Below are 15,840 nucleotides of genomic sequence, written 5' to 3' on the forward strand. Positions count from 1 at the left end.
GCCAGAACACGCTCTGCGTCAACACTATCATTTTCAGAGTTGTTCATATACATTGATACGGCCGAAAATGCTTGTGTTCCAGTACTGCACATGTGTGAAACTCGAGACAATTTGACCTGCGTCATTTCTGCCTGCCGATTATTTACTCTGAAACATCACAGCAGAATTTTGAGGAAAAGCACCAAGTTTTTTAAAAATGGACTAACAATGAGGTGGAGTTGTTGCTGCGAGTAACACAAAAGTACAAAGTTGCAGAAGCGAGTGAGAATTAAAGAATTTGAACAAAAGCTATCTGGAGTATGTACAGATAGTAATCTGTAATAGGGCTGTCAAAATTGAGAGCAAACAAAACAACTGCTGTATAATGCCCTTCACTATCTGCATCATATGACAAAATTGTGTCATTGTTTTCAAGCCTCCGGGCTTGCTGTCCACACTGTGACACGAAAACAGCGTTTCCAAAATGCTGCGTTTTCCCTTGACCAAAAACACCATCTCAGTGTGGACGGAAGGCCAAAATGGAGAGAAAAAGATGCTAATACATTTTCAAACGAAAACGTATTAGTGTGGACATGGCCTCTGTCTTCATGTTTAGTTTCTGTTCATAGTGAACATTCATTTTGTTTTCCTGCAATGAGGTTGTAGTTAATGTTCTCACCTGATTACTGTAATTACTTACTTAATACGTCTTTAATATATCTTGCGGTTTTACCATTCTCTACTTAGCTCTAAATGCTATTATCTTCTTCTCAGTCCCCCCACAACACTCTGCATTGGGTTTTTGTCTCTCTGACCCTTGCATTTAAGCTTAACCTTGACTGGATTTCATCAGCATGTCTTGAGTTTGACACATGCTTTATATTGTCATTTTAAAGAAGCAAAAGGCAAATCTCAAAGTGTTAAGCGCTTGTACAGCACCAGATGCTTCTCCACTGCTCTCATCAGCATAGAAACCACACACATATAATGTAATTTCAAAAGTTCTATCCAGTAAATGAGTATGTTTTTTACTATGTGGCCCTTTTTCTAAAAGATTGCTCTTTCCTCATAATACAACAACCACATAGTGTAAAAATTACTTTAAATAATACACGGATTTCTAATACCAAAACTTTTTTTTCTAAATATTTATTATATGTAGTATTTCCAAATATTACAACATGTGCCAAGTTTTGGAATTTATCAGCAATACATTTTTACATATGCATACTTTTGTCTTTTGGCATTGCCACCAGGTTCACTGTGTATTTAGAAAAGATATGAAAAGTTTGAAATATGACAAAAATAAACAGATTTGCAAGTCCAAAATAAGACTGCAGTCATGTTTCACAGACACTGTATATTACATGTCAAGTAATTTTGAGCTGTCTGACCATGTAACACTTAAAACTTCTACACCAGTGTGGACAAAAATAACAAAAGATTTAAACATACCACGAGTTCTTTAATCCATTCACATTGATATCTTTAATGTAGGCGCCACACTGGTGAGTTGCTACAAATGTAAATGTCAGTGCAGCTCATGCTGTTGGGCTAACATCCATGCTCTTTCTCCTCCAAACTTGAGCTGGAAGTGTGGTGGCTGTCGATGTTGCTGGAAATATCTGGGGACATCGAGGACAGCAGGGGATCACTGGGGGAAATTGGCCCTAGGGTGTTGTCCCTTACCAGCTCCTTCATTTTACACGCACTAGAGCTGCCGTAAGGGCCAGGTTCCCCCGCATCTGCTGGCATATGGTCAAAGGTGATGGTGCCGTTGTTGAGGTCTAATGTGGTTGGAGGGGACATGTCAGGGGCAGAACTATGCTGGTAGAGCTCTGATGGGCAGTCACCAAGGACGGGCTCCTGCTTAATGGCACGAGCCATTAGCTCTGACGTACAGACAGTTGGGGATGACACCACTGTAAGACCATGAGCACGGGCTTGGATTTCCAACTCCTAGATAGAGATAGAAACGGTGGAAATGTTGCAATGTTTTAACACTGGAACAAAAAGTACATCTACGCTAATCAACTTCAAAATCATGTTTTGTGCAAATTTGCTAAGCCAGCATAAGACCTGGAACATAGAGCAAAGAAGAAAATCCAACTAAAGGCATCTTTTGAAACATCTTGTTTGTAAAGTGCAAAACAATTGGTGAAAAGTGGGAGGATGCAAATACACTGCCTGGCCAAAAAGTCGCCACTTGGACTTAACTAAGCAAATAGGTATGAGCCTCCTATTGGACAATTACTGCATGGGCGATTATCGTTCAGCTGGCAACAAGTTATTTAACCCCAACTGGGCTCAGTGCTCAGGGTAAGAAGAGAGGCAGATGAAGTGATGGAGAGACAGTAACTGCGTGTGTATATGTACGTGTGTAAAAACTTCAAATAGTCAGATTAACAGCAACAGTATTTTGTCTATATCCGCCATTGTAGAAACAATCACATATAAACAATAACGTGGCGCAAAGCGTCACGTCAAAAAAGGGGCACACCTTTGACGTTGCATCTCCGTTTTCCTCGTCCACACGTAAATGCAAAAACTGAGTTTTCAAAAGTCTCCACCCTGGCAGGAATTTTAAAAAAATCTCAGTTTTCAGTGATCGAAAACACCATTTACATGTGGATGAAAGGTGCAAATGCATAGAAAAATCTGCGTTTTCAAAAATACCCATGTACATGTGGACGTAGCCATAGACTGGCCACCACAGAGTCCAGACCCCATTGAGAATCTGGATGGAAATAAATCTTGCGACATTGCAGAAACACCCCCGTTCTCTGCTGCCTGTTGGAGCAGGGGGGCTAGGAGGAGGAGTCGGCCGTCCGATTGGGGTCTGGAATGTGGGGCCTGCTGCTGCCGAGTCGGGGCAGTCTGCTTCTCTCCACCGCAGGGAAAAGGGTAACACTACCTGGGTCTGGGTACCTAGACCTGGGGCTTAGAGTACACTTGGGGAGTGTGATTGTGTGTACAGTGTCTCTTTATGTCTGTCTCCACGTTGGGTGAGTGTTGAGTAATTGCATATGAGAGCATGAGGGTGGGAATGGATGTTTGTATATGTGTGTGCCTGTATGTCTGTGTCTATATGTCAGGTTGGGTATCAGACGCCACCCCTCTAGGGACATCTCAGGCCCTCCAAGGTTTGGAGGCCTATCTCCCCGACCACTTCCCCTGCAAGTGGCAGACGCCCTCAGACATTGGTGCGTTGGTGGTTCTTTGTGTCCAGTGATGGGCGTCCAGGTACACACCGGCTCACTCCTCGTGGCTGCTTGTCGGGGCCTGGAGCCTGGGGCTCGCTCGGGCCACTTCGGGGGCCGGGGTGCCCTCGGCCTCTCGGCCTGGGCCTCTGTCGTAGCTGGCTGCCGGCGGAGCTCACGGGCACGTCACTGCAACCTGCTCCTACCTCAAAGCACACTGTGTGCTGTCGATCCTACGTGCTGCACAATGATGTTTAATATTTAGTATTTACTGTTACATTCCCATAGATCATCGTGATGTTGTTTATTATATTGCGCTTTTTTTCCTTCTGATTGTTCTCTCTTTTTTCTTTCTCAACAGGTGATCCAGGTGATTGATATATGTATTTTTTGTCTGCTTATTTTGTTGGTTTTTGTTGTTTGCCCTTTATTACCTTTCCTCTTCTCTGCTGTTTTTCTTTCCCTCCTTCTTTTTCTGCTTTCTTTTCCCCAGTTAAGTCTGTCCCGTATTTAGCAAAGTGAAAATAAAATAAAATAAACAATAAAAGGTGAATCAAATAGACCAATACGGCAAGGCTGGGATGGTCCATTTGGTAAAGTAAATCCGTTGGGCATCTTTCTTCGCCTTTAGACACTAATTCTGATGGCAAAAGAGCCAAATGGGACAGGCAAGAAAAAAAAAAAAAGACATTGCAGAAACTTATCGAAACAATGCCAGAGCGAATGCATGCCGTAAAGGCAGTTCAACAAAATATTAGAGTGTGTGACCCTTTTATTTTGGTGACAACTTTTTTTTTGGTCAGGCAGTGTATGACCCAAATTACTCAAAATTGGCTGAAACATCTTTTGAATAGAACAAATTTTTTCCCAGATAAAACATTCTCTGATTTTGCACACTGGTTCTTTTGCCACCCTTCATGCTATAGCTGCCAAGCTATACTGGCTGCTGGCTGGACAGGATAATTCCCTTATATATTAGAATGTCAAACACAAGTAGCTTTCTACATATTACCTGTAATTGATGCATTAAAAGAACAAGAATTTGTTAATTTTGTGTAAAATATTGTACATCTGGGATCAAGTAGATTTTTGCTGTACTAATTTTGTGGTTTTATGTAAAAAAAAAAAAAAAAACATGACCATAATACTTTAAAAAAAACCTACATAACGTCTGCAAAGCCTTAGAGTGACCCACCTGTATACGCAACATGAGATGCCGATTTGCGTGCTCCAGCTTCCTCTGTCTGCACTCAAGCTCCTTGGCTCTCTGCTGCTCGCGCTGTAATTTCCGAATATAGTCCACCGAGGCTTTCAGAATAGTGCCCTTATTCCAGCGCATGTCTCTGGGGTATACATGAGACAAATATCTACAGTCAGACTCAGCTGACCAGCTGACCACAACACCTCAGGGTTCTTTACATCCTGCTGAGCAAAACGGCAATTGCATTTTAAAGAGACTTTGACACATTAGGATGTTAAAACACGGTTAATGCATGAATCACTACAGTAGGCAGACAAGTAGATGGCTGGGCACATGCATCCATTAGCATAAATACATGCAAAAACACTTACGGATCATTTGACTTGGGTATTAAGGTTCCCAGCTCTTTAATGCGATCATTGATGTTGAATCTCCGTCTTCGTTCAACTAGAATGCAAAGTAAGGACATGAACTGTGAACACTGATTAATATAGATTTACGAAAAAACTAGAAGTAGAAAATTAAGTATAAAAATAACAAACTATTTGCTTTTTAGGATATTTAGGCGATTGTGTAAACCACTACACAATGAAGCTACTAAAATTAAACATAAAAAAATTGAAATTCAGTAATATTTTGATTGCCTTACTTAAGTTGTGGTTGTCCTTCTTCTGTCTCTCTTTTGCCAGAGCACGAACTTCAGCCTCTGTGAAGCAAAAGAAGGCTGAATAGCAATACTTTAGACAAAAGCATTTGATTACAATGTGATTTAATCCAGAGTAAATGATTTCATTTTATAGGTTTGTATTTCACATGCTTTGAGGTTTAGCAATAATTTGTTTAGCATATTTGAAATCTGTTAATCAGAAGCAATACAAAAAATAACAATCTGAAGGCTAGAACTGGAAAAAAGCTTAAAGTTTGCATCTCAGATTTTGCAATATAATGTGTGCAATTTAAAAATACACAAAACACTCAACATACAGTTTCTGAAAGTGAAGTTTTACAGTTTACAAAACATTATGTCTTTTTTTTTCTCTTCATTTTGCTTTGCTTACCTACTGGAAAGCTCTCTGGCCTTTGATAGTTTTCATATTGGCCACAGGATCCAGGCTTGTCCAGTACTTGCTTCATGCCAGGAGCTGGAGTAATTATTTGGCACATGATTGACTTAACAGTATTTTGTGCACTTCTAAATTGCACACAATATTGACATCAGCCTAAAGTAATCTATGTATTTAGATGTAAAAGCATCTGAGTGGACTGGGATTACATCATACAAAACAAGGTTATGCATGTATTTTATCAGCAGTAAATTTTTAGACACAGAAAGGTCACAGAAAAGTGTACTAAACTGAGTGTCCACAAATATACCAGTAGTAAACAACATGTAGTAAAGCCTTATACTTTTTCTAATCCAAACGCTCATAAATTGAGTGTTAGTTTACCAGTGAATTCCCTTTTAATGTTGGGTGGACAACTGTTGATGGCGAGGCCTGGTAGCTGGAGACTTTGGTTGGTGTATACATCCAATAAATTTCCTGACACAGGTAGCTGTTGGTGTTAAAAACCTGTCATTATAGTGTCCTCTTGAAAAAAGCAACTGTCATATATTTTATTTAAACTCAAAGAAGGTGTCAACATTACACACTTTGGTATTTATTGTAGTATTTATTTTATCTTAAAATAAATTACCTGGTTGTTCATTTGGAGTCCTGGATCCATCAATCCAAGAACATCGTCGTTGTAGCTTGACTCCAAGCTAATAATATCATCAATGACATCATCCATCTGTATAACACAAAGGCACAATTCATGAACTCCTCACTCTCTGTCGAGACATCTGCATGTAAGGATACTGAATGTCCTCGAAGTGAGCAGGTGTACCTCTTTCTCACAGTTGGAGCTGAGGGTGAGCAAAGCCATGGGACTATTGGGTGCACTGCTGCCAGGACCGGGTGGCATACTGTGTTCGGGGGGCTGGCTGCCAGCTTTACCACCCAGGGTGGTTGACAGATACTGCCTCACCTGCTGCCGCTGAGCCTGCTGGATGTGGTATTTGGTGGGACTTTCCAGGTGGGTCTGGACCTAAGTGGCAAAGTCATAAACATTACACCACATTAGCTTTTGGATTTATTCTTTGACTAAGCTCGTGTGATACAGTTGAGGGTAAGAACAAAAATACACTGGCACGTAGAGAAAAAAAATTGATTTAAAAATGAATGTTTTCATTATAATAATTCATCTGTCCCAGTGTGGTAAAAGCACAAATTAAAAATGCAAGAACTTAAATGTTCAAATGTTTCCAGCTTCAAAGTGCAACTTACAAATCCAAATTAATCACACTATACTACTCTGTTACATTAAAAGTTCCCCTGAAAACAGCCTTTTAAAAACCAAATAATCTAACGTGCTTGCTTTGCAACATTACGGTGATAAGATGTTGAAATGTCCAACCAACATTTCTTTTACATTTTTTTTCATCAAGCTCTCTGTTTTTTCTAAAAGAGCACTATATAACATTTCAGCACCTCTCCAACTCGTGCAGCAATTTAAATACGACTGTGTGTAAAACAGCTTCCCTGTCTTCATTTAATCAAAGACTTGTAAACCGGGTACACATAATGAAGTACTTAGAACTCAACCCTAATCCTCAACCTTAAGTCCTGTTTTCAAGTGCAGCAAAGATATTTTGACTCTTTTAGTGTAAAAATCGCATCTACTCTTTCTTTTTTTTTTTCCAAAAATGTTAAAATATGTCAGCCCATCTCACCTGATAGTGGCTGTATTCAAGCATCTCCAGCATGGTTTTTAGGTATTTCAGAAGTTGAAAATAATGCACATACAGTACAATCCCTTTGTCTTGTTAGCTTACACTGTGGTCCACAGATAGCTTGTGCAAATCTGACAGCAGTCACTGGTCCTGCTTAATTTATCTGATATTTAAGGCTCATTAGTTATGCAAGTTAAGAAATGGAGGAGGACACCAAGACTCATCCTCCCACTCCTGTGTTGTTCCAGATTAGCTATGAATTTATGTCTTTATACAGCCCATTTGACGTCACAACCTGCAGCTCACAAAGGAGTCTTTCTACTGGTTGGCCAGTAGTCTGCAAACCGAAGCTTGCTTAAGGCCAACTAACATTTAATCTTTAGTTCTGCTCATCCAGTATAAAACATTATTTGTTCTGAACACCCAAAACACAATTGACACCATTGTTTCACTACGATCTAGCCATACGAAAACTCAAACGTATGCTGTTTTCCCTAGCCCCATCCATTTAAAACATTTTTTAGAGGTTAATTACATTTGATCATCAGCAGGTAAAAGTTAAAGTCACATTGATATCATGTATATATCTAAGGTGAATGTCTTGGTTTAGCAGCAAAATATTTTTTCATTCCTGTTTTTCCTATCTGGCTACAGTTTTGTGCTGCCTAGGTCAATTATCTTTGTATTTAGGAGAATTAACTTTGAACTGAGCAAAAGTGAACGCTTTTCAAATCTTTTATTGAACACGCTTCATTTTTGTGAATTGGTTGTCACCAAGTTCAGTCAATGGTGCACTGCATTGAGCCCAGAGGGTGTGCTGAATGACTTGGAAAAAATGTTTTGGCCAGATATGCATGAAGCGTAACGCTGGTGGAAGTCGCGTTGTTTTCTTTCAACTGAAAAATTTACACAGATGGTCCTGATATGAATAAATCTTTTGAACAAAAAAACAACAAGTTGGCTTGTCTTATATAAAGAACCGAAAAGTAGTGACCCCTTATTGGCCCTTAACAAGCATAAAAGATGGAACATGGAGATAATAATACTGAAAGCTGGGAACCAGTGCTATTTTACCCAGCCTTTCCAGAAATGGAACTATCAGGAACCATAGATAAGAAACAAAGATGGGGAAACAGCAGAAAGACATTACCCAGTGTCGAGAATAGTTGCAATGCTTGTCCAACAGGTGGTATAGAGCCACATGTTACACACATATATCAATATTTATTATATGAGTATATTAGGTAAACCGTAGGTGCTGTGTTTATCCAAAAGATTGATGATTAACTTGTGTTACATGTAAAATAATATCTGGAAGCAACAAGGGAACAATGGTGTAAAAAAATAAAACATTGCATTTTTATGCTGGCTGTGCTTTTGTCCTTTACGCATGAAATACATAAACTGGATGCTTCAAATAACTATGTCTTGCGGCCATGCTGCAACCCCTGGAACTGGAAAATGAATTCAATGTGGAAGTGACACAAACTGCAGCTCCTCTAGTGGCCCGTGTGGCTGACTTCAAAAGCGAGTCAGCGCGCACAAACGTACATGTTAATTGGCTTTTTAATGCCAGGAACAAAAACAAAATTGCTCTTTATGACTATTTTCCTTTCACCTTAATAACGGGCATCATTTGATCTTCAATTTGACCTTCTTCTGTCAAGAGCGTCCCACAGCGCTACAACAATGTCGAAGTCCAGGGATCAAATCACCTTGGTTGGTGCAAACGTATTATTTTAGTTATGTAAAACTGTGTTGTTGTTGGCATTTTTCACAGATTCAAATGGAAAAAATGGGAACAAATTATGTTTGCAGTTTTTTCTTGTGATACAATATTTGAAATTTTAAAACTGTCACGGCTAACAGAGTGAGCCGTGTGGAGAAATAAATGAGGACCCAAGAGCAGGCACTGGCTGAGATGCGAAGGAGGTTTATTGTAAAATAAAACACAAGGAGAGGATGGCAAAACGGAACTAAAGATAATCTATACTGGGTTAAACTAAACGGCAAACCTGAACACAAAGGAAGGTGGGCGAAGGCACATGAAGGTAGACAGCAGGGAGAACACGCACAGGTGGGGAACACAGCTGGAAGTAATTGACAAGACGAGATAGGGCAAGAAAAACTGAATATACTCACATGAGACAAGGACCTTCACAATAAAACAGGAAACAAGAAACAATGACGCAGACTTAACCCTGAACTAAACCTACAGTAAACACGAAGGCACAAGACACAAAACCTGAGAACAAAACTCTAACTAGAATAAACTGAAACAAAGGATTATAATATTCAAAATGAGATAACTAAAGAATCAGAACATAAACCATAATTCAGATAAATACCAAAATACAAGAAACTGAAAATGCTGGAAAAATGACCCAAAACCGTGACAAAAAACCCCAAACAAACAAAACACTACATTTTCGGAAATATTTGTGGGTGCTTTCTTTTTTGTTTGGTTGTTGTTTTGTACTACTTGAACACTAAAGTGGCCGTCACATGAGATGACAGTGCCAGCAGTGGCCCACGGGTCATTTAAGTTATAGATGCTGGGGGATTCCCATGATGCAACATGTATACACCATCTGCATTTAATCATTAGTTATTATTATTAATCTCTGGCTCTCTTTCACAGTGTGGCGTTTGTTCTTTTTCCTTATCCTCAACCCAAATTATTATTGAACATTTTTAATGTCAATGTTGCCAATGTTCACGAAAACAGACTAACCATTTTCACTGTACTGCTACTATTTACAGTTTTTGCAGTTTTAATGAGAAACTTCATCACCACATTTATTACATTACATTTTATTTAAGAAGGGCAAATAAAGCCCACGTTCACAGACACCTGTCTTTTCTGTTTGTTTAATAGTTAGGGTTGAGGACATTTCACTCATGATGACAAGCAACATTAGACTAGCTGTGCATGTTCTTGTACCACCGACATGGTGTCAAATTTTCAGGCCATACTTCACAGAGGGGTAACATTGATGTCACGCCAAATTATTTTCCATTTTGGGCTCTGCAGATTAACCATTAAATAAAGTTCCACAGTGCTACCAGTAATTAAATCACTCATTTGAAAGCAGATTCAATGTTTTTGCTAAAAAAAAACTGCAGCATCAATTATTTACACTATTTCACATTGCATTTTGTGATTGTCAATAATATTTTATGTCCGCTTTTACAAGCAGAAAACAACTGCAAAGCGAGAGGTACTCTGCACTGAAAGCTCTTTGTGTGCTTCTTTTTTCATGATGAAAAATAGTACACTATCTCTATAATCTCACATTTCTTCAGAGATCCTCTCGATGACGCTTTTTTGACGAGGGAGCTCTTTAATGCCTATATGAGCTACTGCATCTCGTGTAACGCTGATAGAACACGGAGCGTCACGCCTTTGCCTGAATTAGTGGAAACTCAGTAAAAGCTTGAGAGGTGAGCACAAACAGAGGAGGAGCCCTCTGGCTCGACAGAGGTTTATACAATGAAACAGAGAAAGCATTCTTTGCAAACTCATAGTAGAACGTTTCTTTGTCTCTTCTTCACAGCTTGGCCTTTTCCTTCAGCAAAACCTTTGGGTCCAGAGGGAACTATTAACAAGGGATGTATTTCATCTATCCCTACAGCAAGACGAGCTCTCACTTTATTCACAGACTCTTTGTGAGACAGAGGTTTATTACCTTCTCAAGGAAAGCACATGGGTTCGTGCTTTAAACTAATGCCTTTAGGACCAATAACATTTCGAGATAGTCGTCACTCTTTGACCCCTGAAAAGAAATACATCCATTCATATCACTCCACCAGCCCCACTCCACTGTTTCCAACTTCCTTGGCAACCAGCCACACTCAAAGCATTCAGTCAAAAGGAAGATGCTAATTGTGTGAGCTAACATTTAAGAATATTAAGGCTACAGTAGCGGTTCTGACTACTTAAGATCTTTCCTATCTTAGGCAATGCGAGTCAGTAGCAGAAGTACAGTAGACAGATTGAAAAGTCAAGCATTAAATAAATTATTTTAGAGTTCATATCTTGAGTTTGAGAGAACAATATTAGTGCAGTAAAATTTTCTCTGATTCAGCCATGTGCTCACTGAATTTGATCATGGTAGCAGCAAATCCGTTTGTGATATTCTTTCCCTTATTGATATTCCACTATCAGCTCTCAGTGATATTATTGCAAAGTGGCAGCATTTAGGAACTACAACAAGTCAGCGACAAAGTGGCAGACCACGTAAAGGCACCAAAGCTCTGTAGACTCAGTAACTGCAGAGTCCAGCCTTTCACGGATTTATATGTAAAACTACAGAGCCCCATAGTTTACAATAAACACACGCACACGAAAAGATTTGATTTCTCTGGTCACTAGTCAAGCTACGCCTGACTGAAAGCAGTATTAGACATATCCAGGACATACACATGTCAGTCCTATCAAAGCACTACACGACTAGCAATGGGGGTCAACAAAACTATATAAAACAAACAAAAACGAAGGACCACAAAAGTTAAAATGAGGTCCATAAACAACAAAAAGTCATCTGTAAATTCTTTTTTTCCTTTTCTTTTCCAAGTAAACCCACAAAAACAGCACTAGTCATGCTTATATTTTGGATCATTTTGACAATTTTTTTTTTTTATTGTGTTAATTTAAAAGAAAAAAATTAATAACGCCTTATAATGAATTTAAAAATACTATACTAGCAAAAGATACTAACATTTTCTTTGTGTAATTTTCAGTAGTAGAATAATCGATCTCCAACATAATATCATTTTTGTAAATATAAAGCTTTTGTATTTATGGAAGGAATTCACATAAATACAAACACAAATATGAAAGTTTGTGTTTAAGGTGACAAATTTCCCAAAACATATTTTCCTGACAAATGTAAGACATAAGCTGTGAATATCTTTAGTACAGGTATTAGTACCTTGACTTTTTCTGATAATTCAGTAGAGAAAATGTCAGTGCCCATAAATGGTGCACTGCAGGATTTTAGCGTGTTCAGTTAACGAACAATTAAATCTGATATATTAATGCATGGTACCGTCAAATTTGTTATTATTTTTTTCATGTCCTCTAGCCTGATATTTACACCATGTTCCCTTTTCCTTCTCTCACAGTGCAGAATTAAATCAAGTTGTGGCCACAGTACTTCAGAGTGTAATTACTGCTCCACAAGGGGAGTACTACAAGCGCAAGGAACATCAGACTACCAGCACAGATCATCTAATCTCTGGACGTTCACAAAGAAAAATCTATTGTGACATACAGAACACATGACGTGACTTGTTTGTAGTTGATTCTTCACTTCACTCTGCAGTGCTGGACTCAATCTTAGGGTTCCTCCACCTGCCAAAACCTATTTGAATTACTCATAACACCGTGAGACATAAAGAAGCAGACAGAACATATCGGTTAAAAAGGTAACTTTCACCTCAACTTACATTTCCCATTTTTTTGTTGGTGAATAACTGTTCTTAGCTTAAATTTCAAAGTTACCAAAATGACATGCTGCTAAGCAAAACAATGCTTATTTTGATTTAAATGTCAATGTGGCCATTCATATCAATGAAGAATATCTAAAAATGACATTTTTATTAGTCATAAAATAACTTTTACACATGTGAACAGACCCTGGTAGAATTATTAAGATGGATTTTTCACATTTCTGCCGTGCATAGTATTGTGTGTATTAAATAACTTTTCTAATAATAATAATTTCGCTTATTATTATTAGATAATAAGCAGAATTATAAGTCACTGAGTGGGCATCAATTCTTATCTGAGAGAGACCGAGAGACCGAGTCTGTGGCATCCTTGTCAAATGAAGCTGAACTCCCCACTATCTCTGAGGGAGAGGCCATTCGGACAAAGCTCATTTTCGCTGCTTGAATCTGCGTTCTCGTACTTTCAGGCACAACCCAAAGCTTGTGATCAGAGGCTCCAGTGCGAGCTGGACGCCACCACTCGATGAAGCCAACAGAACCATATAATCAGCGAAAAGCAGAGATGAAATTCTGAGACCGCCCAAGGTGAAGCCTTCCACCACTTGGTTACGCCTAGAAATTCTGTCCAAAAAATTATGAACAGACTCGGTGACAAAGGGGCAGCCATGGCAGACTCCAACTCCCACTGGGAACAAGTCCAACTTATTGCTGGCTATGCAGATCCACCTCTTGCAATGGTTGTATAAGGATCGAATCGCTTGTAGCAACAGGCCAGACAAATACGTGACCCGGGACATTCATTGCCACAGAGGACAAAAATTGGGTTTCTTTCAGTGCTTTTTAATATCAATAAGGACCAAAATCTGTAAGAAACTTCTTGAATAGAGGCTTTATTATATTCCTCACTTGCCATAGTTCACTCATGTTGACATGATTTATGATACCGGCACACCAAAATACCAACATATTTGGCAACATAAGTAGATCACATGACAGAATACACTTTCCTGGAAAATGGGAAGTGCTTTTCCACTTTGCTTTAGCTGTTTATTCATTTGCACTGTGAAGACATCGAGGATTCTAATAAAAGCTTCATTCCTCCACATATTTATGTGTTTAATTTCTCATAAGACAGCAAGCTTCCATCTGACAATGAGCCATCTCATTCAATTGTCCTGTTACTTTTGAAACTATGTATGATGGTAATAAATGAACATTTAATGTAATGTGTTGGGTCTGTCTAGCACAGGATAAATGAACATTTAATGTAATGCTTTTGTTAAACCCCTTGAATTAACGCTGACCATCAGCCCTTTAATCAGATTTTACCCTGGGTTAAATTCAAATGGTGCTTTAATCAGGAGAAACCAAGGAAAAACAAAACTATTAAAAAACGCTGTATTTGTCTTTGAAGTTCACACAAAGATATAGCATTTAACAAGACACAGCAGTCACATATTTTTACACAACCGTGACCACTGTTATTCCAGAAAACCCCGAACACAGAACACAATCTGCTTTCTACTGAAGAAATGGCCCCCATTAAAACTTTTAATGTTTTAGTATAGGTCGCTGATGTAGATACAGTTATGAATTCCTTTGCGTACATTGTAACAGAATACATAATAAACATAATAAATAAAATGTTACTGCGAAGCCTCTTTTTGAGAAAATTGTTTCTTTTTCAAGAAGGCAGCAAAAACTCTCATATCCAAAGTGGTCGTAAGAAGGATTTTGAGTTGAACAACCACACTATGTTGTTTTGACATGGCCTGAAGGAGTCAGTTTGCTCTCTTGCCCAATGCCCTCACTAGCACTTCTCTTTAGCAAAGGCAGCTACAGCAGAGACAGGCCAATTCATTAGGAGGAGCTTGGGACAAAGACGTGTTCTTTTTTCTTTCCCTAAGGCTAACGGGTAACATTAGAAAGAATGTAACATCCTCTTCCAAGAATGAGACACACAGTCCAGTCAGTGTGGGATTAGAAACATGCACTTGCTTAAGTTACAAACAACAGAGCTTAATTTAGCAGCTACATAAACACGCTGTCTGGCTGTCATGTCTGATGTGGGAGCTTTGCACTAGACTAAGCTTTGAGTTTTAAAATTGAAATTTTAACCAAGCAGCGTACATTTCCATCTTGCCATAATGAGAAGGGTCACGCACTTCCTCAGTGTCAGCATTTACAGATGAAATGCAGTATTAAAAATATACAAATGCTATATTTTGGGTTTGAAAATTCTTGTCATGGGTTTTGAGACTTGTTGAGACATGTCCTACTCTTGGTAAACGTTATCTCGAAGGATCGACTGGCTCTTCGAAATTGAGAACAGAGCTTTAGGTATACTCTGAGAAATGCAACAAACAAAAGACTCTCTCTTAGGTCGTTTACAGCTCAGTCTGAGCCAAACCCAAAAATCAAATAGTACAAAGATCTCGCATTATTCAGCTTATGTGCCTGAAGTTTGAGGAAAAGGTCAGTGTAAACCACAAAGGGCTGCACGCGGACTTGAATCTGATGGGTTTTTTATTTAGGGCTACGCAGTGCCATCAAATGACTTTGGAAAATCTTTGATGGCACTGTTGAATAAATTCAATTTTTATGCATGAAGATTTATGAATTTTTAAATTAGTTTACATGTTATTTTAAGAATCTAATATAAAACAGATCATATAAAATAATCTTTTGCAAATAAAACCATACTACCAGTAAATATCCTATTATAAATAAGAATAATGAAAACATAAATACAAGCTCAGAGTTTAGCACTGAACATTATATTATATAAGCAAAAAAAGGTAATAACTGCCACAGGAAAACATGAAAAATGTGACTAAAAATAAAGTTAATACAATGGACAATGTACACTCACCTGACAGTTTATTAGGAACAACTAGTATAGCATTGGACTGCCTTTTCTGTACAGAATTAATTCTTCGTGGTAGAATAAACAAGGTTCCATCACTCCCTAAAGGTGCTCTGTTGGACTGATATCTGGTAACTGTGGATGGCATTTAAGTAAAGTGAACTTATGGTTATGTTCAAGAAACAAGTTTGAGATAGTTGGAGATTTGTGGCATGGTGTGTACGTGCAAAGGGATGGCCGGCAACAATACTCCTGTAGGATGGGAATGATGTGCATTCAGAGATGCTGCAGAGATGCTATTCTGCATGCCTTGATTATGGTTATTGTTGCTTTCCAATTGGATTGAAGCAGTCTGCAATTATAGCAT

At 38.6% G+C, this 15,840-nt stretch overlaps 1 protein-coding gene across 5 annotated transcripts in view; it reads right to left on the minus strand.

Annotated features, from left to right (window-relative positions):
- Positions 1–1,104: 1,104 nt before the first annotated feature.
- Positions 1,105–15,840, minus strand: part of mitfa (melanocyte inducing transcription factor a) — a 35,164-nt gene continuing 20,428 nt past the window's right edge. The window contains exons 1-9 of one of the 5 annotated variants that reach the window (XM_014329301.2): positions 7,154–7,302; positions 6,268–6,468; positions 6,076–6,171; positions 5,829–5,934; positions 5,439–5,522; positions 5,030–5,086; positions 4,752–4,827; positions 4,375–4,522; positions 1,105–1,938 (exon numbers count right to left, since the gene is read on the minus strand). In XM_014329301.2, coding sequence (XP_014184787.1) covers positions 1,534–1,938; positions 4,375–4,522; positions 4,752–4,827; positions 5,030–5,086; positions 5,439–5,522; positions 5,829–5,934; positions 6,076–6,171; positions 6,268–6,468; positions 7,154–7,186 — 1,206 coding nt within the window. In that variant the 5' untranslated portion in view covers positions 7,187–7,302 and the 3' untranslated portion in view covers positions 1,105–1,533. Of the gene's footprint in view, positions 1,939–4,374; positions 4,523–4,751; positions 4,828–5,029; positions 5,087–5,438; positions 5,523–5,828; positions 5,935–6,075; positions 6,172–6,267; positions 6,469–7,153; positions 7,303–15,840 lie in introns of those variants that run through there. The other 4 variants (XM_014329302.2, XM_014329298.2, XM_014329299.2 and 1 more) reach the window with 4 other exon arrangements.

The sequence above is a fragment of the Haplochromis burtoni genome, unplaced genomic scaffold, assembly GCF_018398535.1.
Source record: "Haplochromis burtoni strain Fernald_Lab_line unplaced genomic scaffold, NCSU_Asbu1 Contig_245, whole genome shotgun sequence".
NCBI lineage: Eukaryota > Metazoa > Chordata > Actinopteri > Cichliformes > Cichlidae > Haplochromis > Haplochromis burtoni.